The sequence below is a fragment of the Apium graveolens genome, chromosome 5 (genome assembly GCF_009905375.1).
Source record: "Apium graveolens cultivar Ventura chromosome 5, ASM990537v1, whole genome shotgun sequence".
NCBI lineage: Eukaryota > Viridiplantae > Streptophyta > Magnoliopsida > Apiales > Apiaceae > Apium > Apium graveolens.
In genome coordinates this window covers 2,549,530-2,573,741 of record NC_133651.1, presented here as the reverse complement: position 1 = coordinate 2,573,741, position 24,212 = coordinate 2,549,530, and the positions used below count along the sequence as shown (strand labels likewise).

The following is a 24,212-nucleotide window of genomic DNA, read 5'->3' as shown; positions in this document are numbered from 1 at the left end:
ATTTTGATCTCATCATTGTCTTATTTCCCATTTAAACGGGACGGCTTTATTCGGGTCGGATTTAGAAGTATACCGATTGCTTCCAGCGCCGTTAGTGTTATCAATCTTGTACGATAAAGACATTATTATATATATATTGAATATATAACTAATTCATAAGAACATTGCTAATTCTTAAATCACATAAGCATATAAGAATTAACAATTAAATTAGGAGAAGGGTTTGAGAAAACAAACAGAGATTGGATTTAATCTCGAGTCCAGAAAACTGTCTCCTTAAAGCAGTTTCGCCCCGCACCATCCGTGTTTAGCGACCTGCTTCCCAGGATAAAACGAGATACTAGTATAATCGATAGATCGAATATACTCTCAGCGAACTTGAACTGAGCCCGAGAACTATCACCGGAATATTGAAAAAATTTAAGACTAAAGAGACCAAGAATGAAAGAGATGACTCTTATTTTCTTGACTTAATAAAACTGGTGCCCTAAGACTCTATTTATTAAGAGAGGCTTGAAAGGACTTGTTTTTCTTTTCGATGTGGTACATGGTATTTATAAGAAAAACTAAGGAATAGGTTTGTGCTACTCTCGATGTGGTACAAAACCACTTTTCATATTAAAAGGTAAAACTTTGGAACATCAGTTCTCATTCACCTTTTACTCATTTTGAGCGTGTTAATATGCGTTGGAATCCCCTCGAAGAGAAGAATACGTTCCAATAAATACACACCACTAACACATAATGTGTCTCACTCATATAGAGTCTCAAAATGATTCACAACTTAGTCTAAAATACAAAGTTTGTCCAACAATCCCCCACAAATGAGATTGATGGTCCAGTAGCACGCACCACATAGACACCACATAGACAGACAGACGCGGAGCTTGACTTGGTGATAGTTCCGGCGGTCAGATATAGCATACGATAGGTAGAGAATGCTCCTTGAACCTTCGCTCGAATAAGTATATCGACTTTACTGGTAGACAGTATGACGCGATGTCCTTGAACTGTTCGACCGTTTGTGTAAACGATGACATACTCATCACTATATCTTTCCTGACTCATTCAGTTCTCATGATTATATCCATTTTGGCCCTGGAACATCGTCCTGGTTCTGCAAGAGTTTCTAAAGAATTGTGCCTCGCAATTCTCCTTTGAAGCGGCCATACTTCTATCTTACATAGGTGATCTTTATCTTATAGAGTAACCCGCGTTTACCCAACCGAATATTATGTATTCAAACTTGAAATCCTTGTATTCGTCAAAGATCATTAAAAGCATAAAGCTTAACCTCGTACCCTACGGGTCTCACTGTTTCATCATCATAGAAATAGGCCAGGGGTTACCCCCACAGTGATTTGGTCATCATGATTTAGTTGTCCCATTGAACCAAGTTCTTGGGATCTCCAGTCAGCAAGGTTGGGTGTCCACCATGACGCCGTTAAGCAATAGGCAAGGCTCATTCCTCTCGATGATTTGACAACTATCTCTCGGTCTAACTAGATTCTCTTGTCTTAAACAGATTCGCTCAGTTTAACCATCTGGTTAGTGGATCCAAACATTATCATTTGACTTTACATAGTCAATCATGATAATTCTCGTTGAGAATAGTTGTTTAATGGTATTATGTCCTCATCATAGATGTGAGACATACCATTTCATACACAATAATGTGATCTCCCAATTTGCATATTGATTACACGATATATGCATATTGAAGACACGTTTTCCTTGTCATTTAGGAATATCCTTACAAAGTGGCTACTCAGCCTTTTAACTGCATTTATTTTATGCACCAGACTCGTATTCCATCATGAATCGAGCTAAGTTTAGGATTTCCATGACACGACTGCTAAGTGTGAAATGTATTCTCGAATGACTTTTAAGTTCTTAAAGTCAAATATCTAATTTACATACTATATTCACATAGTACAATTAGATATCTTTCGTATTGCAGTCCAAGCTCACGAGCACATATCATACACCTTAAATCTCATTGCAATCACTTCCAAGTGACCAATTTCCATTGTACTCGTGTATCTACCCAGTTTACCAACTGTGTAGCCTATGTCTAATTTTGTACAATTTTAAAAAGTACAACAGACTTGTAATCCTTCTTAAGAGATCCTTGTTCATCTACGCTTGGATAAATATAAATCCATTCCAGTTATGACAACTTTAGCTTCGTTGATCTCTTCAAAATTCACATCACCAACATGTGACATGTATCATCTAAAACTTTTAAAGTCACGAAGATTGTAATCTTCAAATTAAAACTTTTCAATCTCATCAAGATTTTCAGAGATGATCCTCTTGTCATTACTTCTCGTAATGATCAGATCACTCACATGCAATCAATTATGACTTGCATATCATGTGTAAATAACACATGCACACTTGTCAATTCTCTGATTTTGAATCAGTTTGACATCTCATATTGACATATTTCACATTTATGAAATAACTTTACTAGTTATTACTTAAGGCTTCACTTGTTATTGATATTACCAGCTTTTAGCGTCCCAAAAACCAGCAATTTCAGTTTGCATCATTACCGAGTTTAATCGTCCTTAAACTGGCAATCCTTATTCACATAGCAACCAATTTTGAGCGTCCTCAAAATGGCAACCATGTCATTTATTTGAAGCCATTGCTTATCATAGCAATATCAAATTTAATATGCCATTATTTCGTGTCAATGTTGTTTCACTCAACATGATCACCGAAAATACAGATTTTCTACTCTTGATTTATCTAGAGCAACCCTCGGGTTCACGTAAATAGATATTTCTCCAAATATCTATTTAGAAAGACCATCTCAATGTTCATTGATGCACTTTTAAATTTCACAATACGATAATTTTAGTATCATCTTAATGAACCTTATTCTCAAAACTCGAGAATATTTCATAAATTATATAAGGTCATCACTTTCGACTGTAATATTTTTTGTATCAGTCTGACCTTATACTTCCTTCAGACCCAGATATATTTTCCCAATTTAAAAATTCATTTGGGTCCTAATGCTTTTATCTCGTAAGAAGATCTATATATTTTTAAAACAAGATTCTGTCAAACAGAACCACTCTCTCTATTTCTTAACATCCTTTCCCCCACAAAGGACATAGAGAGAACATGCACAATCCATTTTCTAGTACACGTGCTAGAAAATCTTGATTTATTGACTCTCAGTAATAGTCAAATTTTCTCTTGATATATTCACTTATCAAGAAATTATACGAGAAGCGCATTGCTTCTATTAAATTTACGAGTTCACCTTCAAGCAAATTATCAAGACATTCGGGACTAGCAATTATCCAAGTCTTTTGCTCTCTGCAGGTTCATCCTCACATTCATCCAATAACTCGTAAGTTCATTTAGATGACTTTTAATTACAGATCTACTAGGATCTACTAGTTATCGCATAAGCATTCCTAAACTCTGTAATAGTATTCTTACGAATCTCAAAAATTAGATTCATATATCGGATATTATTAGACTCAACCATTGTCTATGTATCCATCCAAAATATCTCAATTGATTTTGGATCTCATGCTACCAACAGAGGTATTGGTATCAAGTTTCGAGATACCCCCACATTTCAATTATTTTCAAGAATGTTTCATTACATTCCACTATTCATAGAAAATTCAATAATTTTCTATTTTAGATACCCCCACAATTTTAATATTTTACAGAATGTCAGAAAATATTCCAAAACTAATAGGAAATTTAATTATTTCCTTCTGTGGTATCATGTTTAAGGAACGATTAGCCCTTCGTAACTAATATCCTCAAATTCAGTGATAGTCTGAGCTGATCACAATCGTTTTGCATCTCTCTCAGAGCGCAACTCAAGCCTGCATCTACTCCATTTATTTAATGCGAGTAAGGTGCAACGACATCATGAATATTCACGTTGCAAACAGAATTTGCCCGGTGATTATTCATCATCAAATTTATTCACTACCATCTTAATTATCTATATTAAGTTGGATTTACCCTTGAGTTTATAGAGCACACATCTCTCTATTTAGCTTCAATATTGACTCGACTACGAGTACGAGTGGTAAATATTTTACTATCAAACCAGACAGTAAACACGTTTCGTGTCACTACCTCTCATCTGAGCAGGTTTTACGTCATTCATTAAAACCTATAAGATTTTAATATCATGTTTAAAGAACTTCCCGTGGTTCTTATCATTAAAAATTCAATTACCGAATTTCTCTAAAATATTTACATGGTTCACACGAACCTACTTTTCTGGCTCACCTACTGGTACAACCATAAATGGCCCAAGGAAGAACATAAATCTTCAATAACCCCACATTCAGTGATCCTTGATCAACTGATGCGTTAGGGTTAACAACTTTTCGGATTCTCTCCGAAGTTCAGCATAACTACTGAGATCAATATTCGCCGTATTAAGTATCATATGGATCACTATAATAGGCTCGTGTGTCACTGCCGCAGCAGACCGACACCAACACGTGAAATTACTATTTAACTGGAGGAAAAATCCAACCAGAAAAATATAATTTATGTGCCGACCCATAACCTGTACTCCAGGCCCATTAGATTTTTTTAATGTGGAGAATCCTGAGCAATTGTAAATCTGGTTCACTTCAGCTGCCCACCTCGTCACATTATTTAACAACAAACATGTTACTGCATTCTATCCAGTATTACAAGTTTGTGATATAACTCCATTATTAAAGATTAAACAATAATAATTGATGCCTTATCATCACTCAACAATGATTTAAAAATTAATCACCAAATAATCAAGTTCCATCATGAAGGGTCACATTTATGTAGCCATATCATTTAATTGCATAGCAATATCATGTTATGAACTTGCAAACACGCATGTAAACTATAGCATATACGATTCTTGTATCAGTGTACTAATAATTCCAAAATCAATTCAGAATTAAAAAATCAATCACCATGTTAACAAAACATAATAAGCTATCCATTAATAGCGAAAACATGGACGAATTATAAATTTGGGTTTAATCTACCAATTTATAATGATCAACCCGAGAGAGATGTCACCAAATATGTCCACTTGAATATAAGTTGATCATAAATCAATAACCATTAAAGCATCAATAGCCTTATAAGAAACCAATTATCCAACAACTTTGTGCTTACTTTTGCCTCTACCTGTTATGCTTAAACAAAGCACCACTTAAAATCAAATTTATATTAATTTCAAGCACATGGCAACAAGTGATCAAAGAAATTAACGCACTAAATTTAATTTAATTAATGAGGAAAATAATGGCCAATCATATACCCATAAATAAATCCAATTTAAACAATCAAATTGACTTTTGCGTCTACTCACAAGAAAGTATGAAAATTGAAGTAAACTGCTTTAAGATTGTTATCAATCTTGTACGATAAAGACATTATTATATATATATTGAATATATAACTAATTCATAAGAACATTGCTAATTCTTAAATCACATAAGCATATAAGAATTAACAATTAAATTAGGAGAAGGGTTTGAGAAAACAAACAGAGATTGGATTTAATCTCGAGTCCAGAAAACTGTCTCCTTAAAGCAGTTTCGCCCCGCACCATCCGTGTTTAGCGACCTGCTTCCCAGGATAAAACGAGATACTAGTATAATCGATAGATCGAATATACTCTCAGCGAACTTGAACTGAGCCCGAGAACTATCACCGGAATATTGAAAAAATTTAAGACTAAAGAGACCAAGAATGAAAGAGATGACTCTTATTTTCTTGACTTAATAAAACTGGTGCCCTAAGACTCTATTTATTAAGAGAGGCTTGAAAGGACTTGTTTTTCTTTTCGATGTGGTACATGGTATTTATAAGAAAAACTAAGGAATAGGTTTGTGCTACTCTCGATGTGGTACAAAACCACTTTTCATATTAAAAGGTAAAACTTTGGAACATCAGTTCTCATTCACCTTTTACTCATTTTGAGCGTGTTAATATGCGTTGGAATCCCCTCGAAGAGAAGAATACGTTCCAATAAATACACATCACTAACACATAATGTGACTCACTCATATAGAGTCTCAAAATGATTCACAACTTAGTCTAAAATACAAAGTTTGTCCAACAGTTAGCCTTACGAGTTATGACTCTATGAACAAGTATTTATAATAATCATGTTATTTTCCTCTTTATCCCATTTATGAAATAAAAATTTAAAAATATATATTAAAAATTTCACTAACTTGGACTTGTTTAAAAATCATAACTAATTAAGAACATAAATAAAAATGTGAATTTTATTATTTATTTTCATCTTCAACTTCCCCTCCCTTTTTATTACAACTAGGAGCATACCATAAGCCATATGCCAACTAGATCCATTTTAATACCACAAACATGTATATAGAATATATATTTGATTTTAGAGTGGGTAATTTGTATTTCCCGATCAACAAAATTGTAAAGAAGTGAATAACTTTTTTCATTAACTTTGGTTGGATCATCGAAATTTATGATTATGTTTGCCATTCAGAATCTAACTTAAATTTTATTCAATTTACACACCCATAAATTCAAATAAAAAATAACCACCCATATTTTTGGGTTTTGTGATTATTTTGTGTGAGCTTATATGTAGATTTATATAGTGTGTGTTGATTGTGTGAAACATTTCATTTGAATAAAAGACATAATTTTAGAGTTTGAATTCAAAAATCAATGGCAGGGGGCTTGGTAAGATAGCTTGGTAAGATAGCTCTAACATAATGGATCTGATATACATTGGCTTGATACTCTAAAAGTGTTTCAGAATGGTTATACTTGGTTAGATTTATTTACTAATAAATAGAATATTATATGATTTTAAAAAAGAAAAAGAAATTAGTTCAAAGTTCTAAAATATTTATTTAGAAATATAATAAATACATAATAAAACTGATCAAACATAATCATCAGACATATAATTACTTCACACAATGCAAATTACTAGTTAGATAGTCCAAGGCATTCATAGTTAGCTGGCAATCTAGCATTAGTAATTTTATTTTAGAAACTTGTGTGTAATATTAGCCAACTTTTCGCAATTGTAAATGTCCAACTTTTATAACTTGATTCAACAACAGTCAAGTAGAAAAAACAATAAATAAGGTAAAAGCTAAAACTAATAAACAAAAAAGAAGGTATATAGAAAGTAAACCAGAAGGTTAAATATTAGGGGTTTGCAAGCGCTTCCCCTAATGAGCATTCTTTACGAAAATGGGCATCCAAAGACTCTTCACATTCTATATAATCCACTTTATCATTTATTAATTTGAAGCTCAAACTTTTTAATCATATATTCCAATTTTATTCAAATTCATCTTTACGTAAAAAACTGTATAGTATATTTTGTAAGATTTCTTTTATCAGGAAGGGAATCTCGTGTTGTATATGATATGCGTTAACATGACATACTAACTCAAAGTGACAAACTAGGATTTAGTTGACTTGTAATTTTATGTAATCTTTAATGATATTTCTTGAGTCCGTAATACTAACATAAGAAACAAGCTACTACTCAACAAATATGTCAATTGTAAAACTCTGTTAGGAATCTAAAACTGTGTGCTCTTTCCCTTCCACCATAGATGTACCGTTCATATTTGCAATCATTTCGTTCCCAAGAGAGTGGGTTTGGGGCGTGGACCGTCATTTTCATATTCGGTCCGTAAAAAAAAAGTTTAATACTCACCTAATTTTTCATGTAAGTTTATAATTTATCCCTACCCCGTCCTACGGCGCAAAAATTAGTCCCACTTTGTTGTGTTTAATAATTAACTTATCTTAAAAATTGATTAAAAAATACAATTTTTACAATATATTACATAACATTAAAATAAATGTACAGATAATTTAAAACACAACCTGCAGTATTTTTATTACTTTATATATATAACTGAAATAAATAAATATAGTTATATTTTTTAACGGAGATCATATAAGTACCATATATGTCTCGTATTAAAAAAGGGTAACATTTTGATCCCATCGCTATCTTATTCCCCATTTAAACGGGACGACCCATTGGATATGGTTTAGACCAGTTCCCAATGCCCCCGCCTTACAAGTTACTTTTCTGTATCATTGAATTCTATAAATCACTTTTTGTTTTGTCACGTTTTTCAATACTCGTTTAAATTATATTTTTATAATATTTTTTAAATTTTTTTTTGAATAAAAATTTTACGTTTAAATTTTTATTCAAAATTTTTTTATGAAACTATATTTTATAGAAGTTTAGAAATCGTGCAAATACTGCACATATAAATCCCGTTGGGACCGAGGGAGTACAACTCTATGAGCTAGTATTTGTAAAAATCATGTTATTTTCCACTTTATCCCATTTTTAAAATAAAAATTTTAAAAATATGTATCAAAAATTTAATTAACTTGGACTTACTCCAAAGTCAAAGCTAATTAGAAATACAAAAAAAATGTGAATTTCATTATTTATTTTAATCTTCAATTTCTTCCCTCTCTTTTGATTATAACTCGGCAGCATGCTGGTGTTTGAATATATTAAGCAGAAGTTAATGGCAACACATGGGAGGCTTCAAAGAATCCCAGCACATTTTTAAAAAATAATTATTATTGTACTAGATAAAAAATAATAAATATATTTAAATATGATAATTTTAATTCACCAAAATACCTCTTTAAACGATAAAAATAAATAAATTAAAACAAGGCGAGTACTAATATAAAATTAAATATTTAAAATAATAGATATGCTCCATAAGCCATATGCCAACTAGATCCATTTTAATGCCACAAACATGTACATAGAATATATTTGATTTTTGAGTTGGTAATTTGTATTTCCTAATCAACAAAATTGTAAAGAAGTGTATAACCTTTTTTCATTAACTTTGGTTGGACCATTTAAATTTATGATTTTTCATTTGAATAAAGGACATAATTTTAGAGTTTGAATTGACAAATCAATTGCAATTTGCAGGGGGCTTAATATAATGGCCAGACATTCGTAGGAGTTGGCTTGATACTCTCAAAGTGTTTCAGGATAATTATATTTGGTTAGATTTATTTACTAATAGATAAAATATTATATATTTTTTAAAATTAAAAAAAGATTAGTTTAAAATTCTAAAATATTTGTTTAGAAATATAATGAATGCATAGTGAAACTGATCAAGTATGATCCAACATATAATTATTTCACACAATACAAATTACTAGTTAGATAGTCCAAAGCATTCCTAGTTAGCTAACATTAGTAATTTGATTTTACAAACTTCTCTGTAATTAATATTAGCCAACTTTTTTCGTCAAAAAATATTAGCCAACTTTTCGGAATTTTAAATGTACAACTTTAATAACCGGATTAAAGAGTCAAGTAGAGAAAACATATGGAAAACTGTGAAATTATAAATAATAACTTGTTATCAATCTTGTACGATAAAGACATTATTATTATTATATATATATATATATTGAATATATAACTACTTCACAAGAACATTGCTAATTCTTAAATCAAATAAGAATATTAGAATTAACAATTAAATTAGGAGAAGGGTTTGAGAAACAAACAGAGATTAGATTTAATCTCGATCCAGAAAACTGTCTCCTTAAAGCAGTTTCGCCCCGCACCATCCGTGTTTAGCGACCTGCTTCCCAGGATAAAACGAGATACTAGTATAATCGATAGATCGAATATATTTTCAGCGAACTTGAACTGAGCCCGAGAACTATCACCATAATATTGGAAAAATTTAAGACTAAAGAGACCGAGAATGAAAGAGATGACTTTTATTTCCTCGACTTGATAAAACTGGTACCCTAAGACTCTATTTATAAAGAGAGACTTGAAGGACTTATTTTTTTTCGATGTGGTACATGGTATTTATAAGAAAAACTAAGGAATAGGTTTGTGCTACTCTCGATGTGGTACAAAACCACTTTTCATATTAAAAGATAAAACTTTGGAACATCAGTTCTCATTCATCTTTTACTCATTTTGAGCGTGTAAATATGCGTTGGAATCCCCTCGAAGAGGAGAATACGTTCCAATAAATACACACCACTAACACATAATGTGTCTCACTCGTATAGAGTCTCAAAATGATTCACAACTTAGTCTAAAATACTAAGTTTGTCCAGCAATCCCCCACAAATGAGATTGATGGTCCAGTAGCACGCACCACATAGACAGACAGATACGGAGCTTGACTTGGTGATAGTTCCGGCGGTCAGATATAGCATACGATAGGTAGAGAATGCTACTTGAACCTTCGCTCGAATAAGTATATCGACTGTACTGGTAGACAGTATGACGCGATGTCCTTGAACTGTTCGACCGTTTGTGTAAACGATGGCATACTCATCACTATATATTTCCTGACTCATTCAATTCTCATGATTATGTCCATTTTGGCCCTGGAACATCGTTCTGGTTCTGCAAGAGTTTCTAAAGAATTGTGCCTCGCAATTCTCCTTTGAAGCGGCCATACTTCTCTCTTACATAGGTGATCTTTATCTTATAGAGTAACCCGCGTTTACTCGATCGAATATTATGTATGCAAACTTGAAATCTTTGTATTCGTCAAAGATCATTAAAAGCATAAAGCTTAACCTCGTACCTTACGGGTCTCACTGTTTCATCATTATAGAAATAGGCCAGGTGTTACCCCCACAGTGATTTGGTCATCATGATTTAGTTTTCCCATTGAACCAAGTTCTTGGGATCCCCAGTCAGCAAGGTTGGGTGTCCACAATGACGCCGTTAAGCAATAGGCAAGGCTCATTCATCTCGATGATTTGACAACTATCTCTTGGTCTAACTAGATTCCCTTGGCTTAAACAGATTCGCTCAGTTTAACCATCTGGTTAGTGGATCCAAACATTATCATTTGACTTTACATAGTCAATCATGATAATTCTTGTTGAGAATAGTTGTTTAATGGTATTATGTCCTCATCATAGATGCGAGATATACCATTTCATACACAATAATGTGATCTCCCAATTTGCATATTGATTACACGATACATGCATATTGAAGACACATTTTCCTTGTCATTCAGGAATATCCTTACAAAGTGGCTATTCATCCTTTTAACTGCATTTATTTTATGCACCAGACTCGTATTCCATCATGAATCGAGCTAAGTTTAGGATTTTCTTGACACGGCTGCTAAGTGTGAAATGTATTCTCGAATGACTTTTAAGGTCTTAAAGTCAAATATCTAATTTACATACTATATTCACATAGTACAATTATATATCTTTCGTATTGCAGTCCAAGCTCACGAGCACATATCATACACCTTAAATCTCATTGCAATCACTTCCAAGTGACCAATTTCCATTGTACTCGTGCATCTACACTGTTTACCAACTGTGTAGCCTATGTCTAATTTTGTACAATTTTAAAAAGTACAACATACTTGCAATCCTTCTTGAGAGATCCTTGTTCATCTACGCTTGGATAAATATAAATCCATTCTAGCTATGACAACTTTAGCTTCGTTGATCTCTTCAAAATTCACATCACCAACATGTGACATGTATCATCTAAAAATTTTAAAGTCACGAAGATTGTAATCTTCAAATCAAAACTTTTCAATCTCATCAAGATTTTCAGAGATGATCCTCTAGTCATTACTTCTCGAATGATCAGATTACTCACATGCAATCAATTATGACTTGCATATCATGTGTAAATAACACATGCACACTTGTTAATTCTCTGATTTTGAATCAGTTTGACATCTCATATTGACATATTTCACATTTATGAAATAACTTTACTAGTTATTACTTAAGACTTCACTTGTTATTGATATTATCAGCTTCTAGCGTCCCAAAAACCAGCAATTTCAGTTTGCATCATTACCGAGTTTAAGCGTCCTTAAACTGGCAATCTTTATTCACATAGCAACCAATTTTGAGCGTCCTCAAAATGGCAACCATGTCATTTATTTGAAGCCATTGCTTATCATAGCAATATCAAATTTAATATGCCATTATTTCGTGTCAATGTAGTTTCACTCAACATGATCACCGAAAATACAGATTTTCTACTCTTGCTTTATCTAGAGCAACCCTCAGGTTCACGTAAATAGACATTTTTCTAAATATCTATTCAGAAAGACCGTCTCAATGCTCATTGATGCACTTTTAAATTTCACAATACGATAATTTTAGTATCATCTTAATGAACCTTATTCTCAAAACTCGAGAATATTTCATAAATTATATAAGGTCATCACTTTTGACTGTAATATTTTATTATCAGTCTGACCTTATACTTCCTTCAGACCCACATATATTTTTCCAATTTGAAAATTCATTTGGGTCCTAATGCTTCTGTCTCGTAAGAAGATCTATATATTTTTTAAACAAGATTCTGTCAAACAGAACTACTCTCTCTATTTCTTAACATCCTTTCCCCCACAAAGGACATAGAGAGAACATGCACAATCCATTTTCTAGTACACGTGCTAGAAAATCTTGATTTATTGACTCTCAGTAATAGTCAAATTTTCTCTTGATATATTCACTTATCAAGGAATTATACGAGAAGCGCATTGCTTCTATTAAATTTACGAGTTCACCTTCAAGCAAATTATCAAGACATTCGGGACTAGCAATTATCCAAGTCTTTTGCTCTCTGCAGGTTCATCCTCACATTCATCCAATAACTCGTAAGTTCATTTAGATGACTTTTAATTACAGATCTACTAGGATCTACTAGCTTATCGCATAAGCATTCCTAAACTCTGTAATAGTATTCTTACGAATCTCAAAAATTAGATTCATATATCGGATATTATTAGACTCAACCATTGTCTATGTATCCATCCAAAATATCTCAATTGATTTTGGATCTCATGCTACCAACAGAGGTATTGGTATCAAGTTTCGAGATACCCCCACATTTCAATTATTTTCAAGAATGTTTCATTACATTCCACTATTCATAGATATATCAATAATTTTCTATTTTAGATACCCCCACAATTTTAATATTTTACAGAATGTCAGAAAACATTACAAAACTAATAGGAAATTTAATTATTTCCTTCTGTGGTATCATGTTTAAGGAACGATTAGCCCTTCGTAACTAATATCCTCAAATTCAGTGATATTCTGAGTTGATCACAATCGTTTTGCGTCTCTCTCAGAGCGCAACTCAAGTCTGCATCTACTCCATTTATTTAATACGAGTAAGGTGCACCGACCTCATGAATATTCACGTTGTAAACATAATTTGCCCGGTGATTATTCATCATCAAATTTATTCACTACCATCTTAATTATTTGTATTAAGTTGGATTTACCCTTGAGTTTATAGAGCACACATCTCTCTATTTAGCTTCAATATTGACTCGACTACGAGTACGAGTGACAAATGTTTTACTATCAAACCAGACAATATGTTGGGTTTCGAGGTATAAAACGTAGCGGATAAACGTAAATAAAACAAAAAAAAATTCGAAACCCAAAAACAGGATCCATGTATAATTGTGGGCAGATTATGGAGATAACGAATCATACCTTTCAAGAGCTTAACTTTCACGAACTCAACGGAGATCCTAGCTATCACGCTTTGTGTCTACCTCTCGGAGAAACACCTCTATGTTATCCACACGAGCACCTCCAAGAACGTCTCACGAACTTGACTATGGAATGGATGTACTAGCCTCCTTCTTGACGATCCGAATTGCCTCTGCCTCTCTTTGCTGCTAGGATTTTCTCCAAAAACGTCCAAGTCTCTTTAACCTATCATTATGTATTTATAATGGCTGATTAAAAAGGCTCATAACAGCAAAGCTCAACCCTAATAGGTATTGGATTAAATAATAAAAATGAATTTCTATTATTTAATTAATAACTAAGTCATACTTAATTATTATGGGCGAAAAACATTCCTTTTAATTCGAATTTATATTATCTCAATTAAGTCTTACTTAATTAAAATAAAATTCGAATAATCATCAATAAATTTAAATCCATAATTTAAATTAACTATTCCATTAAGTGCTCTATTTGTGCGACCCTGTAGGCTATTATTTAATTGGCAATAATTTTATTCTCTAATAAAATTATAAACAATGAGCGGTATCTAGTAATACATCATTGTTACCCAATTAAGCAATAATTAAATCGTGATTAGATAAAACCTTTTGTGATTAATATTTTTCGTGTAATATAATCCCTTTAACCATACATATTATAGATTAAACTCGAGGCATGTATTTAGTCATCTTCTTCAATATTTAATCCGGGTTTACTTGATCCATGAGTAGATTATCAAGACAAATCATTATTTGAGCATGACCATGCTTTTATATTCTCACTCAATCAAGAGGCCAATAATATCTCTCCTAATTATAGGAGGGTTAAATCCTTTATCTATCATTCATATTTCTCATACGACTCATGATATACCCGATGTCCATTTTTATCATCACCCGATCAAAAGTAACTTTTAATGTAGTTAAAGTATATTAATCCTCGTATAGAAATATAATGATTTCAAGTCAAAGGATCGTTACACCATTATCACTGTGAGTTTTTCTTATGACTTTATTAAATATGAAGAATCTCATTGTGGGTCTGTCCAGTACCATGTACTCTCACATGTACCTATGTATTGACTTTAGTATCCCCATACTTATAACCAATGAGATGTGGTTATCTTGTCAAACAACATACTAGTCTATCTATGTATTATTATTATCCTATATAATAATACTCGACTAGGGAACTTTAAGAATATGATATATTATATAATCTCAAGTTCAAGTCATGTACTTAAACTATACAATGTGTATCATGATTCTAAGGACATTTATTATGCTAACAAAATATCGCAGTAATTAAGGTCATAATAAATACATTTATTGAATGATCAACTGACATAAAAATTTAAAAGAATAATGTATTGCCTCTAGGGCACCTACACTAACACAGTAAACACGTATCGTGTCACTACCTCTCATCTGAGCAGGTTTTACGTCATTCATTAAAACCTATAAGATTTTAATATCATGTTTAAAGAACTTCATGTGGTTCTTATCATTAAAAATTCAATTACCGAATTTCTCTAAAATATTTACATGGTTCACATGAACCTACATTTATGACTCACCTACTGGTACAACCAGAAAAGGCCCAAGGAAGAACATAAATCTTCAATAACCCCGCATTCAGTGATCCTTGATCAACTGATGCGTTAGGTTTAACAACTTTTCGGATTCTCTCCGAAGTTCAACATATATACTGATATCAATATTCACCGTATTAAGTATCACATGGATCACTATAATAAGCTCGTGTGTCACTGCCGCAGCAGACCGACACCAACACGTGAAATTACTATTTAACTGGAGGAAAAATCCAACCAGAAAAATATAATTTATGTGCCGACCCATAACCTGTACTCCAGGCCCATTAGGTTTTTTAATGTGGAGAATCTTGAGCAATTGTAAATCTGGTTCACTTCAGCTGCACAACTCGTCACATTATTTAACAACAAACATATTACTGCATTCTATCCAGTCCAGCACAAGTGAAAGTACTAGAACAAATTTTACCAGTCAAACTAATGTTAACTAACGCGACACGTTATATAATAAAGCAACTTATGCCTCCTTTAATAGTTTTCCAAAGCCTCCACATAGACTAAAAGTATTTTGTTAACAAATAAATCTATTAAAATAAGATGTTTAGAACTACATAGTTTGCATCACGTTTATTGTCACCAACCTATGCTTGCAATGTATTTTCTCCAATTAAATAGATACATGGTAAGACCTCTATTTATCCAGTATAACAGGTTTGTGATATAACTCCATTATTAAATATTAAACAATAATAATTGATGCCTTATCATCACTCAACAATGATTAAAAAATTAATCATCAAATAATCAAGTTACATCATGAAGGGTCACATTTATGTAGCCATATCATTTAATTGCATAGCAATATCATGTTATGAACTTGCAAACACGCATGTAAACTATAACATATATGATTCTTGTATCGGTATACTAATAATTCCGAAATCAATTCAGAATTAAGAAACTCTAGCTCATATATATTACCAATCACCATGTTAATTAAACAAAAATAATAAGCTATCCATTAATAGCGAAAACATGGACGAATTATAAATTTGGTTTAATCTACCAATTCATAATGATCAACCTGAGAGAGATGTCACCAAATATGTCCACTTGAATATAAGTTGATCATAAATCAATAACCATTAATGCATCAATAGCCTTATAAGAAACCAATTATCCAACAACTTTGTGCTTACTTTTGCCTCGTACCTTTTATGCTTAAACAAAGTACCACTTAAAATCAAATTTATATTAATTTCAAGCACATGGCAACAAGTGATCAAAGAAATTAACGCACTAAATTTAATTTAATTAATGAGGCAAATAATGGTCACTCATATACCCATAAATAAATTCAATTTAAACAATCAAATTGACTTTTGCGTCTACTCACAAGAAAGTATGAAAATTGAAAAAAACTGCTTTAAGATTGTTATCAATCTTGTACGATAAAGACATTATTATTATATACATATATTGAATATATAACTACTTCACAAGAACATTGCTAATTCTTAAATCACATAAGAATATGAAAATTAACAATTAAATTAGGAGAAGGATTTAAGAAAACAAACAGAGATTGGATTTAATCTCGAGTCCAGAAAACTGTCTCCTTAAAGCAGTTTCGCCCTGCACTATCCGTGTTTAGCGACCTGCTTCCCAGGATAAAACGAGATACTAGTATAATCGATAGATCGAATATACTCTCAGCGAACTTGAACTGAGCCCGAGAACTATCACCGGAATATTGGAAAAATTTAAGACTAAAGAGACCGAGAATGAAAGAGATGACTATTATTTCCTCGACTTGATAAAACTGGTACCCTAAGACTCTATTTATAAAGAGAGACTTGAAATGACTTGTTTTTCTTTTCGATGTGGTACATGGTATTTATAAGAAAAACTAAGGAATATGTTTGTGCGACTCTCGATGTGGTACAAAATCACTTTTCATATTAAAAGATAAAACTTTGGAACATCAGTTCTCATTCACCTTTTACTCATTTTGAGCGTGTAAATATGCGTTGGAATCCCCACGATGAGGAGAATACGTTCCAATAAATACACACCACTAACACATAATGTGTCTCACTCATATAGAGTCTCAAAATGATTCATAACTTAGTCTAAAATACTAAGTTTGTCCAACATAACTCTCATAAAGTTGTAGCGTGTTTTTTTTAAAAAAATGATGGTGAAATGGATCCCGGTAAAAATATCTTATTCTAAGTTATAAGATAAAAGCTAAGGTTAGGAGTAACTCCAAGAGCTCAACTGTTAGAATTTCAATAAAAAAAATATGAAAAAAAACTACTACAACAGTGTTACAGTGATTTTTTAAATTACTAAAATTCACTAAAATCTTAATGCAAGTCCAACAGCGTCAGGTTTTTTATAAATATTATAAAATATTACTCTTAGTGATTTAAGATATAGTTTTGAATTTCAACTAGAAGTAACAATGTTCCTTATCTTGGTTCCATATTATTATAATAATAATAAATTTGAATGAGATATTAAAAGAAGAGAGAGAAAATAACTAAAAAGAAGATTGATAAATCAATTTTTTATTTATAAAAATAATATAAGGGATGAATTGTGATTACCTAAAAATAAGGTATGAGAGAGATGTTTTAGTGATATAAGAAATTTAAGACAGTGTTGGAGTGCACTTTTATGAAATATTACTTATATTTGGACTTAAGAGTTTGTTTAAAGAAGCCGGTGTACTAGCTCTTATTCCAATTTCTTATTTTTAGCTAAATTCTCTTCTCTTCTAATTTTTATTTAATAATATATATTTGAAAGAAATACTTTCTCTTTATTCAATTTATGTAATAATGATACTTTTTTAATGATAAAATATTATATAAGGAATTATTATAGGGAATGTTGTTGTAGGTTAGAACAACTATTGATGTCTTAAGTTACTAAAATCTAATATTTTATATTAATTTTAGGGAATGAACTAGTAAGCTGTTGAAGATGTTGTGAGGGACATAAAAGGTTACATTGGGTTGTTTGGCGGACAAGATTTAAGTTACTTCCGAAATTATATATTGACGAATGTTTGTTGACTCAATTAATTAATAGGTTGAATTTGTGGCTTATAAAGTGATAAGTTGAATCTTAACAACGACATACTTTTTTTCTCAATTTATTTTGATTTTTCGCCTTTTTAATAATTTTTATTTTAAAATTTATTATGTATTAAAACATTTTTCTAATTTAAAATTCGCGAAATATGATTATTGTATTTAAAATTATTTATTTTAGTTTTTTTAAGTAAATAAAATTTTGACCTATAAATAAAATTATTCAAACATTTATTTAATTTATAATTATTCATCAACTTATCAATTATAAATCAACTATTCATTTTAAATCATTTCAATGCACACCAAGTATCAGCTATGAATCGACATTCTCCCCTGGTATGAATTGACATTCCATCACAGCACATTTTCCACATAAATTGGCATTCAAAAACTCTTTTTTTTTCAATTCTGATACCAATAACCCGCTTAATTATTCATTATTTTCAAGCTCAAATTTTTTTTATTTCTAAAAAAAATGCTCAAACTTTTTAATCATATAATTTCAATTTTATTCAAATTCATCTTTACTTAAAAAGTTGTATAGCTCATTCGTCCCTCCCAATTGTTATCGTTTGTGGAAGAGTGTCCAGCACGCATTTTAAGATGAAAAGATTGTATTTTTCTTTAACTTTTTTTAAAAAAATTATTTTCTGAATACAAGCTTAAACATTGTATTTTTATTCAGAAAAAGAAAATTTTTAAAAAAAGTTATAAAACTATATTTTCTGTTCATCTTAAAATGTGTGTCAGAAAAAAGGTTCTTTGTCCTGTTCGTCAAAGACACTCTCACAGAAATAATAACAATCTCCCAGAAATGATAACAATTGGGAGAGACGGGAACTATTATATTGGGGATTTACCAAAAATAACACTTTTTATGAAAATATTTACAAAAATACATAGGTGAATTGCAGATTGTATACGAGTTTGATCGACTATTTTGTAAGCTTCTAGACTACTGGGTCTAAAGACTGCCCGCCTGACACTGTTGTTGAACATATTTAGCAGAAGTTAATGGCATTGCTTAACCTTATACGGAGGCTTCAAAGAACCCAATCACACTTCTTTCACTCTCACATCCTAAACCCACTAAAACCCCATAATATTTCACCTTTAATCACTTTTTCAAACTGTTTTTTCATTCAGGCATTTCATCAAACACCTTTACTGCGTTCTCGTTTTTGTACTAGAACTATTCATTTCAGTACACGCCAAGTATCAAACACCACTCCTAGTGTTTACGAAGTATCCAATTTTACTCACATTGTAACTGAGAGCCGCGCGTGTCATCCATCTGATGTCGAGAAATTGCGTAATTTGATGAAACAGTTCAGTGGCTTACCTTCTGAAGAGGAAGGTTTAACTTTACTTGATGGTTCCGGTGTCGAGGCGAATGATGGTTTGGTTTATTCGATGATTTGGGAATTAAGAGAGGATTGGAAGGTATCGATTTTGGTGTTTAAGTGGGGTGAGAAATGGAATTGCAATGGTGGGGAAAATTGGAGGTTGATTATATGGGTTTTGGGTAATCATAAAAAGTTTAATATTGCCTGGTGTTTGATTCGCGATATGTATCGGTCTTCGTTGGATACCAGAAAAGCAATGCTGATCATGATCGATAGGTATTTCCCGGCTTCTAATAATTCAATGTTAATTCTCGGATGAGAAGAAATTACAATACTTAAAAGTATTGAATATGATTTTAAAAAATTAGCAAAAGAAATTGTTTAGATCATCTTACAGATTATCTGATATTTATCCGTATTATTTAACTGTGAAGCAAAAATATAAAAGTGTTGATCGTCTTTATTTAGTAACAGTTTCGGGGCTAAAAATACTGAATCATGCAGTAAGTTTCAATTGTGGTGTTTTCAACAGCTGCTTAATCAGAAAAATGCTAAGCTGCTTAGCATGAATCAGACAAAGTACTCATTAGGTTTATTACGATTCTTTAGTTTCAACTTTATGCTAGGATTCGTAATCTGTTTGTCATTTCAATATTTTACATATTGTTTTCTAATAGATATGCTGCTGCGAATGAACCAGTCAAGGCCATTGAAGCATTCAAGTTAATGGAAAAATTTCGAATGACTCCTGACAAGGAAGCACTTTATACGCTTTTGTATTATCTTTGTAAAAATGGGAATATTGAAGAGGCTGAAGAGTTTATGCTCCTGAATAAGAAGCTCTTTCCATTGGAGGTTGAAGGCTTTAACATTATTTTAAATGGTTGGTGTAATATTTCCCTTGATGTATTTGAAGCGAAGCGAGTTTGGAGAGAAATGTCCAAATGCTGCATATTGCCCAATGAAACTACTTACACTTGCATGATTTCTTGCTTTTCAAAGATGGGAAATCTATTTGACTCACTCAGGCTGTATGATGAGATGAAGAAAAGGGATTGGGTTCCAGGGCTTGAGGTTTATAATTCTTTAATATACGTATTGTCTCATGAAAATTGCTTAAATGAAGCTTATAAAATTTTGGAGAAAATGAAAGAGCTGGGTTTGCAACCTGATTCTACAACTTACAACTCAATGATATGTCCTCTATGTGAAGCAACAAAGCTGGACGAAGCAAAAAAAGTCTTGGCTAGAATGGTTTCAGAGAACGTAAGCCCGTCCATCGAAACTTATCATGCGTTCCTTGATGGTACTAGTTTAGAAGGAACTCTCGAAGTTCTTAACCATATGAGCAAAGCTTGTCTTGGTCCAACATGTGCAACCTTCCTCACAATTCTCGCCAAGTTCTTCAAAAAGGAGCATCCAGAGTCTGCATTGAAGATATGGGTGGAAATGAAGCATTACAAGGTAGTACCTGATTCTACACATTATAGCATATTGATAGAAGGTTTGGCAAGGCTCGGACTTTTAGGCAAAGCTAGGGAGTTCTATGCTGAAATGATATTTAATGGAATCAGAGACGATCCTAAACTCAAGAATCTCCTGAAGCTACCAGGACATAATAGTAGTCACCAAGGAGAGAGGCAAATGAAACATGCGAGACACGTCAAGAAACCTACCCAAGTGGGTCATAGAAGATCGAGTAAGCAGCTAAGAAAGAAACAAACTTGAATGAACTATAAATTTACTTGAAATCTGAAGCCTATCTGCTGCAAGCTGCAGTCTATACTTACTCGAGAGTGGAGGTACAGTGTCCTGGTGCTTAATTATAAATTCCGCTGCCGATGAGAGGTATGCTGTTACTTAATCTTTGGGGCTTATGCATATATCAAAGCAATCCTTCTTTCCCTAGGATAGTAAATCTATACCTAAAAATTGAGCATAGGTAGATTCATAGAGCACACTACTAATAGTATATTACAGAATTTTTACAAACTTCAAAAGGTTGTAGTACATGGAAATAATTGGGACTATACAGCAAGGTAAACCATGTTGAGTATAGAATGTAGGAATGGTATTTGCCTAAAGAGAATAGAACGCGTCTTATTCAAATTTACTTCAGTGATGTTTTCAATTTGCAGATTAACCAAAAGAGCTTGCAAAAATTGAGAGAGATTCATGTGAAATTGCTAAATTGGCTAACATAATTTATTTTAGGGATTGCTGGGCCTGAGGATAACCTCAGGGGACATGCCATGCCTGAGGTTAAAAGAAAATAAGTGTAGCATAGGGGTAGTTTTGTGAATACAGGGGGGTTGTGCAAGTGTTATATATTTACAGATTTGCCATTAAAATTTTACATTACGAAATGTCTTAACCTCGGGTAATTTGCCCGAGGACACCCTCAGGCCCAGTTTTCTGTTTATTTTAAGTATTAACTTCGGTTCAAAAAGCCATATATTTTTATTATTATTAAACACACTCACACTACCACCTTGTTTTTGACAAGCGAGGGATTGAAAAGCCATATTCCCCAAACTTCTTTGTCACATGCTCGCTACTTGCTACTTCCAGATCAGTAGTCACTACTTGCTACACCCAGATGAAAAGCCATATTAGGAACACTTTTTCATGTACTTGCCTGCTTCGTGAAACTAACTTATTCTTCTTCATCTCAGTGTAACTGTCAAGGTTGACCATTTGCGACTTTTGTCTGTGTTGTCAATTTTTCCAAGGCCTTTATGGACCTCATTATATCCTGGATGTCAAGTTTTTATATGTGGTAGCAAAGAGGTAACGTGCTTAATCCCTGATTCCCTAACTCTCAAATCTGGATTTTTAAAAATTTGGTTAAATTTTATTTATTTTGATTAAGCAGGATCAAGAATCTAGTTTCCTTAAATGGATTCAGCCACGATTTTTTGATTGAAATGGAGTTCAGGCCTCAGGGTTTATATGGCAGATCAAAGACTGATCAGAGGTTGATGAACAAAGTGAAGAATTAACGAAAGAGTGTACTAATGCACGAAGGGTGAAGATTGTAAGGGAGGGACTCTTATTTCTGTGTTTGCTGGTTATTACTGTTTTCTCTAGCAATGTGTTTCTAAGAAAAATGTTGTATCGGTCCAGAGGCAAGAATAAAATACTACAAACATAAGGTGAGTCAAGATTCAGTTTTGAATGTAGTTTTGCGCATGCTTGTATTTGTGGAACGTACTTGTCATTTGTCAAATGAATATTTTTAAACATTTAAACCAACTTTTCTATAGAACTGTCAAAAAAAGTGCCCTATTAAATCATTACATTGTCGATCTAAGTACCAAACCATACGAATATAGAATATACCATTACATCACCTTAGCAGTACCAGTGCTGTCATAGTACGATATTCAGTCATCATCAACTGTCTTCTTAACCAAAATAAATTGGCACTGAAATGCGTAACTTAATTTCTCTTCAGGTACTGATATCTACATTGTAATCGTTGCTAAACATCTGCTCCTCAAGTGCAAGGTATGCTCCTTAATTACAGATTCTATTTGGAAATCTATCCCCGTGGCGGTGGCCTAAATCCTCCATTTGCAGTTTCATCTTTTGGTTTCAACTCTTAATTTCCATAATTTGCCTCCGTTTGGGCTAACTCTTTCTTTTTCTTTTTCGTTTTTTTTCATGTACTTGCAGTGATCTGGCCAAGCTCTTCAGTTTCATCCTTGCACATATTACTTCATCCTCAGAGTTTCATGCAAATTATGATGCATCCGTTTCCTTCTCCATCTTTATCTGATTTCTGCGTCATCTCCTTTCATAACTTTTGTGCAACTTTTAGTTACATTGTGTATTTTATCTTGCATAGCATCTGAATATATTCCTGTATACAAGTTCACTGTATATAACACATTTTGCTTGCATTCAGTACACCATAAATAATCATTTCAATCACATTTTTTTCGTTTTATTTTAATAATAGTGGCATATAATCATCAATTATGAGGTTAAAAGTACATAAAACTAGTCACTACATACTCTTTAATCATGTCCATTAGCTCAAATAACTCAAGAAAATAAATCAAAGGTTTTTATATGTTTTCATTAATAATTATTTTAATGCCCCTACCGTATCTATTATGTAACAACCATGAAAACAACTAAAAAGACGCAAAATTATTGGAATCTTAAGCTCCGTGTAATATAATACAATCTAACGTCATTGCTCGGTTTAACTGCATTCACGGATTATTTTTATTACATTGATAGTTATTAGTTATTACACATTGATGATCACATTGATGATCGAAAACCTGTAAAACACGTTCTAATACTTGATAAAAATTATAAACAAAGTCTAGTAGGTAAGTTTTCCAAATTTTACAAACAAAACAAAACAAACCTTCTATAAAAAGAATAAATAATACTTCATCCACTATCTTTTTCATGGACAGCCTTTAACATTATTTAGTAGGGCTAACAAATGAGCTGTAAAGACAGATTGGCACCAATTTAGTAACACCATTCAAACTCCATTTCATGGAATAGATCCGTTATGTTTTGCCTCTGTGCTTGTGTTGAATAGCTACTGGCCTACCTACTCCACTATTATTAGGTTTATTATAGTTAATAACTATATTTGGCTAACGAAACGTTGATGCA

The 24,212-nt window shown here is 32.3% G+C and overlaps 1 protein-coding gene across 2 annotated transcripts; it reads left to right on the top strand.

Moving 5' to 3' along the window:
- Positions 1-19,115: 19,115 nt before the first annotated feature.
- On the top strand, positions 19,116-24,012 carry LOC141661954 (pentatricopeptide repeat-containing protein At1g80880, mitochondrial). 2 transcript variants are annotated; one of them, XM_074468988.1, is made up of 6 exons: positions 19,116-19,844; positions 20,246-21,416; positions 22,244-22,358; positions 22,444-22,723; positions 23,026-23,078; positions 23,247-24,012. In XM_074468988.1, exons 1-2 carry the CDS (start codon positions 19,237-19,239, stop codon positions 21,294-21,296), a joined length of 1,659 nt encoding a protein of 552 aa, XP_074325089.1. In that variant the 5' UTR covers positions 19,116-19,236; the 3' UTR covers positions 21,297-21,416; positions 22,244-22,358; positions 22,444-22,723; positions 23,026-23,078; positions 23,247-24,012. The 2 variants fall into 2 exon arrangements, with proteins under 2 accessions (XP_074325089.1, XP_074325090.1); XM_074468989.1 differs by lacking the exon at positions 23,247-24,012 and having other exon boundaries at positions 23,026-23,141.
- Positions 24,013-24,212: the final 200 nt, after the last annotated feature.